The sequence below is a fragment of the Melanaphis sacchari genome, unplaced genomic scaffold (genome assembly GCF_002803265.2).
Source record: "Melanaphis sacchari strain LSU unplaced genomic scaffold, SCAv2.0 Contig24_pilon_pilon, whole genome shotgun sequence".
NCBI classification, from domain to species: Eukaryota; Metazoa; Arthropoda; class Insecta; order Hemiptera; family Aphididae; genus Melanaphis; species Melanaphis sacchari.
Genome location: NW_020271125.1, coordinates 1,012,116 through 1,028,343, shown reverse-complemented (window position 1 = coordinate 1,028,343; position 16,228 = coordinate 1,012,116). Strand labels below are relative to the sequence as shown.

The window sequence follows — 16,228 nt, the reverse complement described above, 5'->3', positions numbered from 1 at the left end:
ATTTATAATACATAAAAAGTAACCGATAATAATACGGTATAATATTGTCAAGACGTGATTTATATAAATGCGTATTATAGCCGACATGGTTGTGGAATTCATTAGACCCTCCTATTGGCAACATTATGAGCTCGCGTATATTATATATGTATATACATAATATATTATGGTTTAATATTATATAAAGTCGTCGACGACAGACCCCACGCGCGGACATTAAGAGCCGGAGATTTAGTGCAAACCAAGCGACGATATTTATACACGCCGAAGCGAATCGTCTGTCTCATTAGCCGTCCACAATGGGCCCTTAATGACCCTGCCGCCGTCACCGCCGCCTCCGTCATTCGGTCCTTGCCGCGTTTAATGACTGCTCTGCAGTGCTGCGGACCCTTCAATGTATTGACGCGCTATATACTTTTACGCGTGCGACAGCCACCGAAGACATTGTATCCAGTGATTTTTCGCTCCGTTGCGCACCGTTACTGCGTTACTGTGTACTATAATACAAAGTACGCGTATATAATATATTATTATTATACTCATGTCGTCGTCGACGTCGTTAATCGTCCGATAAACGTAACAACACGTCGTATCGTATTATATATTACGACATATAAAAACAATATAATATTATAATGTTTTCCATCGTCGACGTCATATGAATAATTGTTATTATTGCATGGGTATATGAATTGTCGGGGATGTCTCGCGATGATTAGAATTATACGACACACATATGTAACAATGTCTTTAGTTTGCTATGTTGCAGTAGGTGTAACGGCAGTGATTCGTGTCGAAAACCCGTGTTTAACAAAATAACGCGGATAAACTTATCTGTAAATTTTGTAATTTTGAAATTCGATATAAAATACTATTGCGCAATATTGTGGTCAAAATATAATTTTATTAGCTTGAGCTATGAATGGTTTATAGTAATGCGTACTAAATTCTAAGAATCTATGACTATAATATTTCATATTTCGTGTACATTTTATTGTAACAAGTATATGTAGTAGGTAGGTATGTCCAATAATAAAAAAATAAATACTATCTACTTTCATATTCAAACATAAAATTACTTCATGTTACTAATTAATATTTTATACTCAATTGATACAACGCAATTTAATTTATTATACTATAGTTTATATACTTTGTATGATTTATCTCCAGCAATATGTATAAAAATTCAATGTAATTTTTAATTCTTAAAATTCTTTTTATATTGATTATTCTTTATTATTATGTAGGTATGTAGTGCCTTTCACAATTTTTTCTTTTTACATAAATTCAATATTAGATTAGAACCTCTTGTCTCCAACTCAAGCTTGCTTTTGTAAACAAATCATTTTTTGTATATCTCGGTTATTTTATTATTTTAAATAGTATAATAATAATAATAATAATAATATCGTATCACAAGTACATCGCTAACGTGCGGGCGAGCCGATGGGAAAAAAAATTAACCGTCGAATGCGAACACAGTGCTTGCGGCAAAACGTCTCGGCCATGTGTATGTTGAACATTGTCATAAGAAACGCGTCGAGTGGTGGTTTATTTATATATGTGTGTGTGTGTGTGTGTGTGTGTGTGTGTGTGTGTGTTTAGAGTGAGAGGCGGAGAGTGACAAAAGCGATCGCGGACGAGCTTTCGTCACTCCCGGAAATTGCTTGGCGCTACCGAACCGATAACGCGCACTCCATCAGCCGCCTCACCGACGAGGCTACGTACGGCTATGTACGCACGGGTTCCTCAGGAGCAAAGCGTTTATTAAACTCCCCGTCGGCAACCGTAAGCAAACTCCTCAACACGCCCGGACGACAAGCGCGCGGGTTACCCAAACAAAAGCGATCGTCGTCTTTACACGCGGGCGCGCGCGCGCGAGCCCGTTCGCTCATTCAGTGATGAGTCTCTTCGACAGTTTCGCTGATACCCACCCACCCGCCTACCTACAGCATCCATCTCCACAACCTTCTCCACGATAACCTCTACATCGCCCGCCGATGATGATCGACCCGAAGCGACACACGGTCCCAATCGTCAAGACGTGCGGTCGACGTAAAAAAGGTTGTCGGCATCGTCACGCTGCAGCTCATGGAAACTTTTGACCGTTAGACCATAACCACTATTCACGTCACGACCTAGGTACTCTCGTAGTATAATATTGTTCGAACATTGACGCCCAATCAGGTTTAGTGATTTGAACAAGTGGGGCACGACACGTAAAAAAACTTTCAAGTTGTCGCACTTGTACTCTACCCGTAAACCACACGTGCGCCAAGAGCGTTTGATATTTTTTTTCCTCTTATTCGTGTAACATAAATATATATATATGGAAACATTTACGCTACGATATCGCTATAATTTATAAATTCACACATACACACACTGCATATTAAGTACCTAAAACTTACAACGTTACATACATATTATATAACTTACACGTAGGTTGTAGATGCAGACTCGCCTGCAACGAGTACTTACTGTAAAAAATCAAATTAAAGTATACCAAAAGCTGCAGAAGAGAAAAAAATCATGTAGTGCGTCGATGCTAATAATAAAATATACAACTATTTACTCATATAGTTTTACAATAACGATCTAATTAATTATTAGTCTCTAAAAATTAACTTGGAACTCAAAACGATAAATATATGTTGACTATTTCTAGCGAAAAATATGATTAATATCAATCTGGGACATTTCGGCGTAATTACTTCGGCATTGGACCGTTTTGAAATTTATAAATAAATATAAATCGAATGAATCATTATTATAAGTCTGCTAAATCTGAATTCCATGATATATCATTGTATATGATAAATAATTCTGATCAGAGACGATATGTTGATCTATATCACTAAGTATACTTTATGAAAAGTTTTTTTTTATAGCTAATATAAAGTCGTTTATTTTACTTTTAATATTACAGTAGGTTAATATATATTTTCAGAAAATATTTCAATTATTGTACTTGTATTATTAATATTTAACTAATACTAAATAGTACAAATTTACAAAGATTTACAGTATATTTTTTATTTTAATAATACTTGTATATTAATAGAAATCTAAAATGTATAATAATATAATAAAAGCAAAAGTTTTAAGTTCCTGTGAATAATGTTTTTAAATTATAAAAAAGTAATTAACATTGTTATATTTATCTTTCAATAAATAATTCGTTGAAATTTTAATCTAAAAAATAACTATCTTTATATATTTTTAAAATTTTATGATTTCATTATAAACTACTTATGACTTATGAGGAATCGTTCTCATAATAAAAATTTTAACACAACAAATAATTGTTTAGCAAAAATAATGTAAAAATAAATAAAAATATGTCATACCTATAAATAGCACAAAAATATTTTCAAGATTTTAAAAACTGTATTTTGAATAAAAAACTATAATATAAATATTTTATGAAAAATTCAAATATTCATTTATAAATTATACCATAAAAATTAAATCATTTTTATCGAAAATAAGATTTGCGTAAAAATCTCCGTTTTTTCTTAATTTTTTTTCTATTTTTCCCAATAATTAAAAAAAGTAGATATTAAGAATTTCTTATTTTAACCTTTAACTTAAGTAATAACTAAATTCAATTTTCTGCATAAAACCATCTTCAAAGTTAAAAATCGAAGTATTTTCAAAGCACCAAAAATGAATAAAAAAATACATCATTCAAAAATCAATACATTTATCACTCCGATCAGAATCTAAAATGTTTTTATTCATAAAGAATTAATTTTTGAAGTTCTATGATGTAGTTTAAATATTTATGAATGCATGACGAACTCAACATAAGCAGTCAATTAAAAACTAAATCAATTAAATATGTTTAAAATATAATGAATAAATTAATTAAAATATTAATAATTCGTTGTTTTATTATTTTAATTTATTATTTAAGAAATAATAAAAAAACAATTTTTTTTAATACTTTTTTTTTTGTTTGTGTCATGTTAAAATTTACATATGATATTCATTAATAAAACAATCTCGTAATTAATATAATATGTATATTTATTTATTATTATTACAAAACTATAATTATTATTACAATTTTTAGTAAAATGTCTAGTTTTACTGAAAGTTTGATTGAAATATAATTATTACAAAATGAGGAACAACAAAATCAATTTCAAGAAATCCATTAGTTTGTAATTTCATTTGTCAATATGTTCGTTTCGGTCGAACACCGAACAGGGGGTTTTGTTCATTGCAATAACCCGTGAAATATTGGGAATTGAACCCCTCGGTTAAAACCGCTTACCCGTCGGCAATAGAAAAAATACATTTTTAGCAATAACGAAGTTTTCCCTTTCGGTTTATATGTTTTTCCGGTGCTAATATTTTGAAACATTGATTCTCATTCTTTTTCCAGACAAATACAATTACAATAATAAAAAGGAGGCGATTCATTTAACTTATTTATTATACAATAAATGTATGTTTGTTAACTTACCAACTCCAAAATGTATTTTAAATTACCAAATATTATATAACTAAAAATAAAATCAATTAATTGTAGTAGGTACTAAACATATATAATAATTTATTTTAATAGAAGAATAATGTTTTTAAATAATATATGACTTTTAAATCGTTAAATTTAAAATGACTTTCAAATTAATATAGTAACACAATTTCTATACACGGATAATGGATATATTAAGATCTCAACGATAGACAATAAAGTTATTTTAAATATTATAACATTTTCATATAATAATTATAATTTTAAGCTACTTTAACTTTAAACGTGGTCCGTTAAAAATTTAATATATATTCGTTTTTATAACTAGTTTTAAAAATATTTAATAAAATAATATAAATTTTCAGTTCAAACACTAATTACAATAATTATTGGTAAAATATATTCAAAGAGTAATACAATTGAGTATAATTTTTTAAATTTTTATAATACAATTTGGAGTTAACATTACCCACAAATTGATGAACAATTAAATAACAAACATGCCTGGACATTGTAATAGAATAACCAGCATATACAATTATCATTTCATTCTAATTTATTTAGCATTTATGTATAATTTCCAATTACTCTTCTTTGCTCATAACAGCTATAACTATATGTACATTGTATTTACATATTCTAGGTGTCCAGTATATAAATTTACTCAAACTAACATAGAAATGACGTATTAATTTAACTAAAATTTTGCTTATTTTTAAATAAATTTAAAATAGATATCTAAAATTGTGTTAACCTACACAGATAAAATATAACATCTGTCTTCTCTGTTTTATATTTTTATTAATGGTATATCTGAAGCCAAAATAAAGAATATATGTGGAATTAAAAATTGTATACTACATTAAATTTGACATGTAGGTCTCACACAATTGGCAAATATTGGGGGCTTAACTTTTTAATATTTTATGTATAAAAATAATTCTCATATTCTGTATGGGCTGTGTGAACGGAAACCGTTTGTAATTGTTTCGGAGATGAATGTATAAGAATATGCAGAGAAATCTCATTTACCTCACACATTAATTGGCTTCTTTAATTATTTTTTATATTATTTCAGTAACATCAATTTGTATTCTATTTTTAAATATTTATGACAAAATAGACGTGAAAAAATAAGCAAATATTATTTTTAGGCGAAAGAGATCTTGTCCTACCCTGTCCCACCAACCATCCTAGGGAGGGAGATATATGTATAATACATAATTATATTCGTGTATTGTCTTAAGTCTTTTAACTTAAACGCGTCATGCACGTATTATTTGTTTGTGTTTTAAAGGTAGCATATTTCCGTCAGCGTCGTCGTATTGGACCAACCCGGGTGCCAACCTTTACTCGAACATTGCCGCTGCGTCTGCATCGCATTCGATGGGCCACCATCACCACCACCCAGGCGCAAGCACCGGTGTCAGTCACCACACGGGAGTCTCGCCGCACCTGGCCAACTACTCGCACTACGCGTCACCATGACCGACGGACGTACACTGGGCCGCCAGGTCACTGCAAGGCACCACAGCAGCCCGGCCGCCGCCACATCTATACAAGCCCACCGAATGAATACAATCCTAGTGACCCTAGTCACTGTTTACGTGCTTAATTTAACACAGCATTGTTTTTCATTCGTTATAATCGGGCGAAAACATAAATCCACTTTCAAACCGTTATATTATATCATATAACATGTAGGTATAACGATAATAATAATAATAATAATAATATGATATAATTATATAACCTACACTCAGCTAGAATCTCCTAAGAGTGGAAAAGAGGGCTTACGAGAACGCATATTAATTTCATTATACGCAAATAGATTTGAATTGTAAACACATACCTTTCGTCTGTACAACCCCGCTAGGTGTTGATTAGTTTTAGTATATTAAAAAAGTTCTTTTAAGACGAAAAAAACTAACCACCGTCACACACCCACTTACATTTTACACAGGTTATGAGCTCATGACAATCAACTCGTATTAACAGTGTACAGAGTACAACACTCAAAAAGTATTAACTAAAAATTCTCAAGTTGAATATCATCATGATCGATTAATGATCAACATTCTAACTGTAATTTGTACTTCGATTTAGAACTATGTATAGTATACATTGTATACACCTGTATACACACTACAGGTAGACGTTTAAACGTGCTGCTGCTACATTATATTTTATCAGTCAGATTTTGTGATTATAAAAACGATGATTTTTATTTAGCTGGTTCTGTGAACTTATTACAAAAAATTTAATTGTTTACTATTTTAACTTTTAGGTTTTTAACTCTTTTTTTTTCTTAGCAATTCATATTTTTAATTTGATTATTTTACCAGCCTATTCTTGTTTAACCTAACCAAGATTGACTGAGAAAATAAGTGTAGTGGATTAATGCATTAAATATTTTAAACTGTATGTGACGCGTTATACAACTCGTGATAATTCTATACAAGTACAAACTTATAATAATATATCCTTATTTTTGCTTTGAGCAATATTAATTATATAATAATATAACCTACCACTTATTTACGTACTTTTTTTGAAAAATAAATATAATAATCATAAATTAAATAATTAAAAGCAACTAGTACAAACAAAGTTTTAACAAGTGTCATTATTTTATTTTATAGAAACAAATTTAATTTAAATGCTTGTAACCATAATAAACTGAACACTCATATATTATATTAAAGATATATATCCCTTGAATCAATAAAAAACCAAAATTATTATTCCAATAGCATTTACAAGTACAAATATTAACATACTAATAATTGGTATTTCCTATTTATCAAACACTTTATTGGAATATCAATATTATTTAACATTTAACACTTATTCTAGTCATTTTGTGATTAAAACTGGCAATTCAGATCTCGTTTCTTCATAAACAAACTCCTTATATGTATTAAACAACAGTGTTTATAATTATTAAAATATATATATATAAATATATAATCCGCAATGATTGTTCAAGTATAGTACAACATTTGTAATTTGTTTTGTTAGATACTTTATGTATGAGTTATGACAATCTATCATAGCTATAGATTATTTATAAAAAAAGTTTTAAATTTCAATGTATAAAAAAATAATTTATATTAAGGAAATAAAAATACTTAGCTTTGTGCTAAAGTAAAAGTAAAGTGCAATATACATAATTATACATTTTTGTTTTTATAGATTTAAGAATATTTAGTTAGAAATTTAATTTGTATGAATGTAATATTAATCTTTGTACAGGCCTTATATTAATAGAAGGCATTAAAACTAGTCTTATACGCTATTATATACATATGATCATTAAATTTTATTATAATAGTGTCATAAAACAATAGAATGACGTTACACATTGTAAATACAAATCCGTGTTGGAGAACAAAATAAAATCATTATTATACTGTGTTTTTAATTTGTTATCTTAATTATTTATAATTTTTTTTATTTACATATATATTTCTTAATATTCTTTACAAATAATTATTTTTAATGAAAAAAAGGTTTGAATTTATCTGGCAATTTCAAATCGTAAATGCAATAAGCACAATATTGTTTTAATAAATATATTTGGAAGTGCTCATTTAGTCAATGTGAAGCGTGCTTAAATTTCACATAAATATGAACATATATATATATATAATATTTATGTATATAAAATACACATTATATATTATATGTTATTGTGTACATGCGTAAGAGGGTAATTCTCAAGAATAATTTCAAACGCTACGCGGAACAATGACTGAAGAAGAAGGGGGGCCGGAAACGAAGGAAAAACTAAAGACATGAGCCACCACCACACGACGTATATATATTGTTCAGATTTTCTCCGTTTGTTGAACATGAACATTAAAATGAGTAGTTTAGAACTAAGTAACAATGAATATGCATGAGCTCGACTACTTGATATTTTTACCCTCGGAAGCTATAAAAAAGTCCCACCAAACTTTTCATTGTGTTAATCATACGTGTGGTAGAAGGAGGAAGTAATTCACTCATAATGTGCATTTCTTATCGACATTTATGGAATCATAATTTTACAATACTTATATGACCTAGAACCAATTTTTTTACAACTTTCTATGAAATATTTTGAATGATTAAAGCGAATATTTTATTGCTGTATTTTGAATTTTTTTCAATAGAATGATTTTATAAGACCATTCGCCATATGAAAACATTTTTATTTAAATAAAAATTAAAACAATTCAAGGGAAATCATTTTTTAACATTTTGATGAATATTTTATAATATTCGTACCTAATACCTACCTAATATTTATTTATTTATAATTATTAACGGAGTCCGAGCCCAATAGAACAATACAATCTATAGTAATGAAAAAATTTGAACAATAAAAGATAGTAATTAAACTAAATAAGCATTAATATGGGCAAAATTAACAAATGGTAGTTATAGAAAATTAAAAATGGGAATACACAAATTAAATTACTATAATTATCAAAAAAAAAAACATCTTAAGAGAAGCTTAGGTGCTTATTATTGCACATTTGTTAAAAAATGCATCTTTATATGTGATAAAATATCAAGTATTATTATTAAATTTATTTCTAACAAGTAAAAACTTTAGTTTATATATATTGTATAATGTATAGTATACTATAATATACATAATTTATATTATACTACTATAATACCAATAGGTTAAATAAATAGTTATTTCATACTGATTTACGATTATAAATACTTATACATACATGAAATCAATACAATCAAATCGAATAAAAATAATAAATAATATATACTATAGTACGTTTATGTTTCGAATTTATTGAAATTGTATAGTTTAAACTCAAAGAAACCTGAAATCTATATAGCTATTATCTATATTACATATAACACATATTATATGAACGTCTATGTTTTATATTTTAAACTTAAGGTAAAAACATGACATAATATTATATGGATACAACGGTAAATGATTTTTATCAAGAACTTAATGAAAAAATAAAATCAATTTATCATACGATTTAATATTTTAAATTTTAATAGTTTCAAGTTTGATTATATTTTTACCACTTGTAGTTAATAAGATTTATTTAAAATTTTATCAAAAACATTCTTAAAGTATACAATGAAACGAATAATACAACGGTTGTCCCTATTTGGCATTCCAGGTGAGGCGGAAATCGGCTTAAAAATCACGCGTGTAAGATTAACAACAGCAACTGTTATATCCATCGCGTGTGTATCATGCTATGTATATACTAAATGAGAAATAGATAGGGCGTGCAGTAGTAGAGTAAAAAGACGGTGCAAAGCACGTGTGTAGCTCGGGGGAGGGAAGGGGTGGAGCGGGAAGCTTTTGTTATGGAAATGGTGGTAGGGCCAACCGGAAGTTGGTATCGACCACCTGCGCAACCAACCGACGTTTCCGGAACTTTCCTGGCACAAGATGGAGACAACGGTGGGACCACACCTACCCGTGCCAAAAGCATCACTACTTCGCCACCGCCTGCAAGCTTTTTCTATCCTCCCTCCTACCGGCTGCGGCCCGACCGTTTCGCTCTCTCTTACTCCTGAATTTATACTCACCAGCCCACTAATCTACCCACCCGTTGCCGTATCGCCACCCACACGCACAGCACACCGTGAAATAACTGCGTAGGTATCGATTATACATAATATAACGAGCACCGGCACCGTTTGTGGTGGATGCCGGAGACGGCTACTTGCCGGCAACGGATTTCCTCGTCCATAGATATATTGTGTCAAGTGGTACCTACTACCCCGTCAACACAGCGGTACGAGTGAGATCACTTGATTATTACATTATTATTATTATTATTTATTATTATTTAAATTATATTATATTAGAATGTTTTAAATTTTTTAAAACTACATTAAAATTAATATTTTTCAAAAAATAAAATAATAAAATAATTTAAAAAGAAATCATTGTTTTACGTGTCAATCATAGTTATCTACGAATAGATTTTAACTTCAATCGTTTATAAAAAAACTTAATTGATTGTACGATGAACTTTTTTTTAAACTCCAAAAAACTTCTGAGGAATAATATATGCAATTTTCAAGTTCTCGCAAGCCAAATTTTTATCACACTTATAAATAAGCTAAAAATATTTTTGAAATATCTATAAATAACATAAAAATAAAATCCAGAATATTTTGAAAATCATATTATGTTTAATAAATGCTAATATGGCTATTTTATAGAAATTTACAGAAAAAAAATCAGTGTATGGTTCTAAATCTAATACATTAATCACTGTTAAGAAACTAATAGTGGACATTCGTAATCATTTATAAACCTTTTACCAATATCAAGCATTAAACAATTTAATAACAAAACGTATAAATATGTTATGTTAAATAATAATAAAATAAATCAGTTTACGTATAGTAATCATTACCTACTATAGATTACTTACCTTATCTACAATTTAAAAAATATATATATCCGTTTGATTTAATGTTTCTTCTTACTCTTAAAATGTTTTTAGATTATAAATATTATTTACATTGCCTAAATTTATATTTTATTAATAAACTTTAAAAAAAAAAACAATGTGAATGCTCTTATATAGAATGAAGTTGTTTAAGGAATATTTCGTTCAGCAAACGTTAATATATATATCTTTATAAGGAAAATTAATCCAAATGATAACAATTAATATTTTTATTGCAAATTTATAAGTATATAAGTATATTATTATAAAACATAAAAGTATTTTAAATATTTAATTTTTGAAGTGACGAAAATTAATTACATTTATTTAGATTCTATAGTTCCAAAAGAAATTATTTAAAAAATATATATATATATTATATGTTGGAAATATAATATCTTATCGTTAATTTAAATTAAAAATACCACATCATAAATAATTTACAAAATAAAACTTTTTCTGTAGGTACCAATTAACTTGTAAAATAATTCTAAGTAATACTTTAATAAATATACTATAAAGATGTATGCCATCCTTTCTTAATAAGCTTATTATTTTTTACTTTATTAGGTATATGTATTATTATATATTTTTATTTTTATTCTTTAATATTTGTGTTACTACCGTCGTCTACTAATTAACAATATTTTATTTAAAAATACGCAATCAATAAATATTTCCCACAAAATGTGTTTTAAGTAACCTATAAGACCAGTATGAGTATATGAATAGTAATTTTAGTTACAAATCATCAGATGTTTGACAATGACAATAAGTTTTAAAAACGGAAATATTATTGAAAATAAAAATAATAAATGTTGAGTTAAATTGTATTATTTATGATACCCTACCAATTATATTTTGTATTAAAAATTAAAAATCATATAGGTATTATACCAACAGTTATAATTCGTGCGATTCAAAACGAGAGTTTTTTCAATAAAAAACACTTTTAAGTACCTACTACTGTACACTTACGGACCAACAAATAATCTTTCAGGTATAAAATCAAAACGTATACATTGAGCATCATAAAAAAGGTAATTATTACCTAGGTATCAGTTAATAACAGATGTTGTTGATTATATAGTTAAAGTATCTGTATATGTTTAAACATGATAAAATAATTGAAATTTTTATTAGGATTTTCAACAAGAAATAAAATATATAAATAGCTAAAATAATATCTAAAAGTAATAAAAAACATAGATAATTTATCTTAAAACTTCTGCAATTTTAGAATTTGATAATATACCCAAAACCTTTAAAGTATAAAATAGATACGAGAAAACTAGTAATTTAGAGAATTTTTGTGTTATACCTACTGGTATTATAGTGTTTAAAATAATTATAAAAAAGGATTTTTATAATTTAGTCACCTACTTTATATTTTTATTTGTATCCTTTCTTCTAAAACTGCATTATTTTACATAACTTAATTACAAATAAATTTAAACTAAAATTTACATCATTAAATATGTACAATACCTACTAAATATCGATATTTAATATTGGAAAATTGTACAATAAACAATAACTATACTTCATACAGTCATTTTTTTCATAAATAAATATTTAGTACTAAAAAAGTTTTAATTTTATATGCAGTTCATCATTCGTAATTAGTTATCTCATTGTTGTCAAATTTAACAGTCTTAGTATGAGTTTTTAGAATTGTAAATTTTAATAATTATGTATTGACTTTTACTTAATAATTATTATTTTATTAATCTTAAAAACAATATACCTACCTATATTTTAGTCTTCAAAATCTCCGTTCAACAAAATACTCCATCGTGTTTTAAATTTGTTATTTTTTCATCAAGCTTTTTGAATAAGGATACAAGGTTCGCCATCTAGTGACGTTGTAAATGTTTGATGATATCGATTGTCGTGGTACACAGTATGAATAATATAAACAATTATTGTTATTTACAAAACCGTCCATCGATAATACATGGTAAATTCAATTTTTCACCCGTTAATAATTCGCCTAGAAAAAAATAAAATCATCGTAATAATTCTGCTTTGTAAAAACTGTAACATCAACTAACATAATATAAGAGTTAATGTATAATAATATGATAGCCGGACTACGCAACGACATTTTGAAAACGATTTAAACGAATGCCGTGAGCGCGCGTTTACCTCAGTTATATTGCGACGTTGCCATGTCACGTCGCGTAGGTTAGGTTATTATCTTTAGAATGTCTTTGGACTTCTCAATACGCCGGTGACATGGTGGTCGGCCTGTTCGACGGCAAAAAGATGTCTGACCCCGACCCTTCTTCCTATTCGTCATCGCCCTACCACTTTCAAACATTCTTTGCTGCTACAATTATTTTTTTCGTGTTTCTCGTACACACCGTATAAACGACAATAAACAGCGTCTCCCTCCACTACGCAGTTACAGAATTCACTATTATCTGTCCTCGTGACGTCGTCAAGTTATAATTATTAATTCTGTGTGCGTTGCACAAGATTTTTTTTTTTAATCCCGCTTCTCACTGCTTCGCTAGTCTTCTCTCTATTGTTGTCGAATTGTCGTCGGACTTGGCCGTCTGAACGTTTTTAGTTAATTTTACATCACCTCAATTCTATCCCTGTTTAAACAGCATACATCGCGTGATCGCAAGCGAAAAACACGGTCCTATCGCCGAGTGGAATTACAAGAGACAAGTCATTACCACAGGAGATACGAACATACGCATGTCAATCCAGAATCTCAACGTATTCGGTAAGTGCAAATTAGGGTATCCCGCAAAAATCTTTCAACGACACTGCGGGAGAACATTTTTGGTTCCGATGCAGAAGTTTTACGTTTTTTGCGTTACTATTTTAGTTTTCTATATGTACTTCGCGTATTACCGATACCGATAACAAGAAACTTAAAATTTTCCAATAGCGTTGAAAACGGGCGTCGTCTCACTTCCTCAATTCTTTAATGACCCCCGTTAGCGTTTTTTTTTTAAGGCTAAACGCGTCTTACAAGGCCATTGAAAAGAATAGATATGGAACATGAACATTGTTCAGTTACATTCACGTTGTAGATGTCGACTGACGTCATATGTCTTTATTGTGTTTTATCGACTTCTACAATATGACTACTATAGTATCTACGACTATATATTTTAATGAAAATTATTTTTTAAATCTATTTTAGTTTTCAAAACGGAACACTTGCCTATTTAAAAAATACTAATAGTTTAAAAAATCTAGTTTATTATTCAAATAAACTGTAAGTCATAGATAATTTCAAAATAATAAATAAGTTTCAAATTTTGAATTAGTTAAATCTAATTAGATACATGAATTGTACATAGTGATTTGTTTTACATTATGTGTAATTTACTATCTATACTATATAATTTATAGTGTATTTTGTAAAACTTAAAAACTAAATATTAAAATAAACTAGGTATCCATGTATATATTATTATTTGTAAGCCTGTAAGGATACAGTTTATCTGTATTATACACAATATTATATTAATATATTACACATTTTTAATATGATTATTACATAAAACAAAATTAATAAAGTGCCTTCAGCTTACCTCTACATATACTTGTATTCACATTATGTCTAAAAAAAATATAAAAATATCAAGCTTACAATTATATTTATAAACACCATTGTATGTAGTGTAGATAATTGTTTGAAATTTGTGATTTTATCACCTTAATCTTCTGAATATATTAAACTTACACTCTCAGCTACATCCATTGAATATTAGAACATGACTAATGTCTCCTACTTATATGCCATGATTCAATGAGTGATTAAGTAATTTTCCATTTATTTTATTTAAATTTTACAACCAAGTCTATACCTACTTACAAATAGATATATTTTCCTTTCAATTTATAATTTTTCATCAATTGTCAATTTTATTTTTTTTCATGAATTTAATTATAGGTAATACCTATCCAGAATTATTAACAAGTAATTATTGTTAATCGTTTTTTTTTTTTTTAAATACCTTCTAACTTGTGATATCTTTTACATAGCTTATTAGTTTTTACATATACTTTTTACTTTTGTAGTTTTATTGTAATATGATTATACCATTTTAATTATTTTTGTATTAATTAGTTAGTAATTAACTATTGATTGTTAAAAAATAACTTATTGTTAATATTTGTTTTTTAAGACCCGTTTGCTGATGCAATCAAGGGTGCAGACGATGACGTTCAAGACGGGCTTGTTCACATAAGAATTCAACAGCGTAATGGTCGTAAAACATTGACAACGGTCCAAGGTCTCTCGTCAGAATATGACTTAAAGAAGATAGTACGTGCATGCAAAAAGGTAATGAGTTATATACAGTAATAAACAATTCCAAAAAGATTCAACTAGTTTATAGTTACAAAATAAAATATTATATACTTTTTATTAAAATCTATCTATTAATTTAATTGTTTTTTACATTCTGTATTACTTTAAAAAGTATTTTTTAAGACTATACATACTTAATATTATATTGTTAGTACGATTTAAAAAAATATCCCTAAAAATAATTTTATTAATTTCTACATTAAATTAAAATAATTATTATTTCATTTAGTAACTAACCTAATTAAACTTAACATATAATTTATTACACAAAGTAATAAAACATAATTTTTAAATAAAATTAAAAATAATATTGTAATATTTCAGGAGTTTGCTTGCAACGGTACAGTAGTTGAACATCCTGAATACGGTGAAGTGTTACAATTACAAGGAGATCAGCGAGAAAATATTTGCCAATGGTTAACTAAATGTGGTCTTGCCAAGTCTGATCAACTTAAGGTCCACGGTTTCTAAAGGAAACGAACTAATCATGCTACAAAATACCTTAGATTGTTACATTACTCAGTCAAATAAATCACAATAAATTCAAAATTCTCAATTTCATAACATGCTTTAATAATTGTAATGTTTAATCCTAGTGTTTTTTTTTTCAAGTTTTTTAATTTTCAACAATAGATTTGAATAAGCATTAGTATTATGTATATCAATGCTACTGACGTATTTAGAGAATATTTATATGTTGTTTCCATAATATTAAATGTAATAACTTATAAAAAATAATAATTCTGTATTATACTTCAATCCTACGTATTTAATATGATGTGAATTTTATAAACTTCATTATAATATGTATGGTATTAATAATTTTTCTTTTATAAATTTATACATCTTTTCTTTTATTTATAAATTGTAATTAATTATTACATCTTAAGTAAAATTTATTACAAATAAAATAATAAAATCACTCGTTGCGAACAAGTGTAGTAAGTCCTTGTT

General features: G+C 27.7%; 2 protein-coding genes across 2 annotated transcripts in view; both read left to right on the top strand.

Moving 5' to 3' along the window:
- The window catches only part of LOC112595030 (DNA-binding protein D-ETS-3), a 54,703-nt gene extending 47,963 nt beyond the window's left edge, over positions 1-6,740 (top strand). The window contains exon 10 of the mRNA XM_025340100.1: positions 5,787-6,740. Coding sequence (XP_025195885.1) covers positions 5,787-5,977 — 191 coding nt within the window. The 3' untranslated portion in view covers positions 5,978-6,740. The remainder of the gene's footprint in view (positions 1-5,786) is intronic.
- A 6,587-nt stretch (positions 6,741-13,327) lies between these two features.
- On the top strand, positions 13,328-15,838 carry LOC112594980 (eukaryotic translation initiation factor eIF1). Its single transcript, XM_025340033.1, has 3 exons — positions 13,328-13,672; positions 15,090-15,247; positions 15,599-15,838. Exons 1-3 carry the CDS (start codon positions 13,645-13,647, stop codon positions 15,743-15,745), a joined length of 333 nt encoding a protein of 110 aa, XP_025195818.1. The 5' UTR covers positions 13,328-13,644; the 3' UTR covers positions 15,746-15,838.
- The last annotated feature ends 390 nt before the right edge of the window (positions 15,839-16,228 follow it).